Source organism: Tamandua tetradactyla, chromosome 2, assembly GCF_023851605.1.
Source record: "Tamandua tetradactyla isolate mTamTet1 chromosome 2, mTamTet1.pri, whole genome shotgun sequence".
Lineage (NCBI taxonomy): Eukaryota > Metazoa > Chordata > Mammalia > Pilosa > Myrmecophagidae > Tamandua > Tamandua tetradactyla.
The window spans coordinates 43590548-43594485 of NC_135328.1; the positions used below are offsets into that span (position 1 = coordinate 43590548).

The 3938-nt window shown below is 38.4% G+C and overlaps 1 protein-coding gene across 1 annotated transcript; it reads left to right on the forward strand.

Moving 5' to 3' along the window:
* Positions 1 to 424: 424 nt before the first annotated feature.
* LOC143659843 (olfactory receptor 1J4-like) lies at positions 425 to 1366 on the forward strand. Its single transcript, XM_077133162.1, has one exon. The coding sequence runs from the start codon at positions 425 to 427 to the stop codon at positions 1364 to 1366; it is 942 nt and encodes a 313-aa protein (XP_076989277.1).
* The last annotated feature ends 2572 nt before the right edge of the window (positions 1367 to 3938 follow it).

The following is a 3938-nucleotide window of genomic DNA, read 5'->3' on the forward strand; positions in this document are numbered from 1 at the left end:
TACTGGTAAAATAGGGACAACTATTCTAATTCAAAATGCCTCTCTGATGGTTAAATGAGGATACATATACAAATACTGAGCACAGGCCCTGGCACACAGACAGAGAGATTATATATTTCTAGTTCTGTATTGTGGTCTTAGTGTATTATCTGGAATAGAGCTCTAATTCAATAAATAAAGGTTGAATAAAGAAATGGTTCTCTGCCCTCCATGGTTATTTCAAGGTCTTAATGCATTATTAGAGGCAAAATGGGTGAGATCCATGATTCATGCATCAACAGTATGAGATATAAGCCTAAATGTAGGTAAGAATCAGTAATTTTAAACTAAAAAAGACATTACTATAATGTTATAGCCATGTTCACTATTTTTACATCCTTGACATTTCCCACTTTTCTTATTTTCCAAGAAAGAAAAGAGCAGCATGATAACTGAGAACCAGAGTGTTGTGTCTGAATTCCTCCTCCTGGGGCTCCCCATCTGGCCAGAGCAGCAGGGTGGGTTCTTCTGCCTCTTCCTGGGCATGTACCTGACCACGGTGCTGGGGAACCTGCTCATCATCCTGCTCATCAGGCTGGACTCTCGCCTCCACACCCCCATGTACTTCTTCCTCAGCCACTTGGCCCTCACTGATGTCTCTTTCTCATCTGTCACCACCCCAAGGATGTTGCTGGACATGCTAAGTAATCACAAAACCATTACCTATGTGGGGTGCATTTCCCAGACGTACTTTTACATGCTGTTTGCTTCTGTTGACAGTTTTCTTCTTGCAGTGATGGCTTATGACAGGTATGTGGCCATCTGTCACCCGCTGCACTACTCCACCATCATGCGGGAGGAGCTGTGTGTCTCGTTGGTGGCTGGGTCCTGGTTGTGCTCCTGTGCCCATGCCCTGCTGCACACCCTGCTCCTGGCCCACCTGTCCTTCTGTGCTGACAACACCATCCCCCACTACTTCTGTGCCCTCACAGCCCTTCTGAAGCTGTCCTGCTCAGACACTTCCCTCAATGAGCTTGTCATCTTTGCTGTGGGAGGAGTGATCGTCTTGCTGTCAGTGAATGCTATTTTTGGCTCTTATATCCTCATTGGGATCAGTATTCTGAAGGTTCCCTCCACCAAGGGGATTTGTAAAGCCTTGTCCACTTGTGGTTCCCACCTGTCCGTGGTGTTTCTGTATTATGGGACTCTTGCCATTGTTTACTTCTTTCCTTCCTCAAACAATTCCAAAATCGAGGATATAATTGCTTCAATTATGTACACACTGGTGACTCCCCTGCTGAACCCCTTCATCTACAGCCTGAGGAACAGAGACATGAAATTGGCTTTGGGGATACTGTGCAGAAAGTTGATGAGTTTCCTCAAGTGATAGTTAGCTATTCATGTTCTTAAATCTCCTAGTGATGTGTCTTATGATTTCTTTTTGAAAAATTGTGTAGGTGATGATGGTGGACTCAAAGTAGCCATAACCTCGTACATCCCCTTCTTCACATCTGGGATCTATTTGCCCACACATTAAATCATGGTAGGGCTGGAGACTTTCATTAATTAATAGATTTAGGAAGTGATATTTTAAGAGGTCCATTCCATGGCATCCAATGCTTTGTAGATTTTGTTCTACCAGCTCTTGGAACTTGAGACCAGGATGTGAACAAACTCAAGCTAGGCTACCTGAAGACAAGAGGCCACATAGAGGAGAAACAAAAATGTCCTGGAAGTCATCATCTAGCCCCTAGACAACCTGATAATGATTTCAGAGGCCTGACCTCTGCTTACTCACCTGAACCTGTCCAGAACAGAAGTACCATCCTACTGAGCACAACCCCAGGTCAAAAGGCCAACCCAAAACATTGTGATAGAAATACATGCTTTTTGTATTAGCCCAGAGTTTTTAGACAGTTTGTTATGCAGCAAAATACAGTGTCTGCCCTTGAGTATTAAACTGTCCTTTTCAATGTTCCCTTCCTCTTTTTGGATCCCGATTAGATTTCCTTTACTGTTGATTTTTCTAAAATCCACAGAATTCAAAACCCACAGGTTTTCATATATTGTGTGAAAATCTTCACAACTAATTGCCTTAGCTTTAAGTGCAGTCATTGTTTCCCCTTTATCTCATAACTCTCAGTGTGCGGCATTGCAAGTGATGCCCATTTATGTCAAACGTGAGAACGATATTCCTAATCATGTTAAGTTACTACCTTACCTGTTGGAAAGATATGAATTACTTGCTATAATACCGAAATGCATAAGCCACATCTTTCTGAATAGTGTATATCAAAAATATATGCAGCAACATATTATCCTCTTTAAGAAGAGAAACAATTTTAGCTAAGATTAGAGATGTGAATAATATTGCATCTAAAAATTTTCATCTTTTTACTCAAATTACAGATAGCATATTGATAAGATTAGAATTCTCAAATGTGATATGATGCTTTATTTTTACATGAAAAAGCTCTCATTTGGACCCTGACAGTTAAGTTAGTTTCAAGATTTGTTGAATATTATCTTAGATAAATATAATAAATTTTGATTAATATGAAATGTAATTATAAGTCATAATGGGTATCTTTTATGTCTATAAGATAGCTATTAGATTTTGGTTTCTCTGTCATTCTTTCATTTATTTTCCATATTTATGGAAATAGGTTTGTCTCTGTATTGAAAATAAGATAGTTCAACATGCTTACCTTTTTTTTTTTTTTTTGCATGGATAGGTACCAAGAATTAAACCCCGGTCTCTGGCATGGCAGGCAAGAATTCTGCCACTGAGCCACTGTCGCACCGCCCAAAATGCTTGCCTTTTTAATGTTGTGGCTAGTTAATACTTTTATCTGTTGCTTTATTAACACATAAATATGTTGCAAAGATTTGGCTTTATTATCCTTAAGTTTGTTGCGCACATTTTATGAAACCAACAGAGGAGTCAGAGCAGTCAATTCCATTCCTCTTTTCCCAAACCAATGTCCAATTTAGTCTTTCCCCATGTGAGCTTTATTTTTGAGGACAACTCTGTCTGTGTAATTCTAGTCAGTGAACAGGACTTATTGCTTGCTGGCCTTACAGATATGGTAAGTTTCAAGTAAGACAAACATAAATGTACATATGTCATTTATTCTTTAGACAAGTATTTTTTGTGTCCCTGGAGATTTTTACAAATGAACAAATCCTATACATATTTCTTTCACTTTTAGAGCTCACTCATCAGCCACCTGAGTTATTCTTTGACACTATTTTATACAGGAAGAAAATTTTATTTATAGCCTCACCTGTAAAACCAAAGACTACTAATTGTAACCTTAAAACTAATAAACATGCTTACTTTGCTCTATAGGAATGTTATCAACACTTATTTATCGACACAATTTAATTCATGGTAAGGTGATGAAAAATTAGCTGCTGTCACTGATATGTCTCAGATATACAAGGAGACTCTAAGAAACCCCTTCTAAACTCTTCAGCCGTAAGAAGGGATATAAGGCTGATATTATGGGTAATATTTCCTTGTAGGGCTATACTGGGACTTTCTTAATTTATTGAACCTCAGCCAAGGTGAAATCCCTCCACAGTCACACCAATAAATATCAGATACTTGGTGTTCACCAATCACCATAATCTGTACATTTTTATCTCCTAATATACAGACCCAAACCATTCTTATGTAACCAAATGTCCTTCTTGTATGTACTGTCTCAGAAACTAAACGGATATTTGGAAAGAGTCATTCCTGTTTTCTGAACTTTCAAAATATTCCCAGATATTAATATTTGATCAAAAGTCAAATGTGGTAACTTTATGAGGGAATAAGACACAGATTTTGACTGGTGTGTATAGGAATGCCCCTCTCCTTCCTCTTCTTTTCTTTTTTAAAACTTCTTTGCCTTTTATTCGATGACAACAATCTACTAAATGTTTATCCTTTGCAAATCATAAACCCTAGG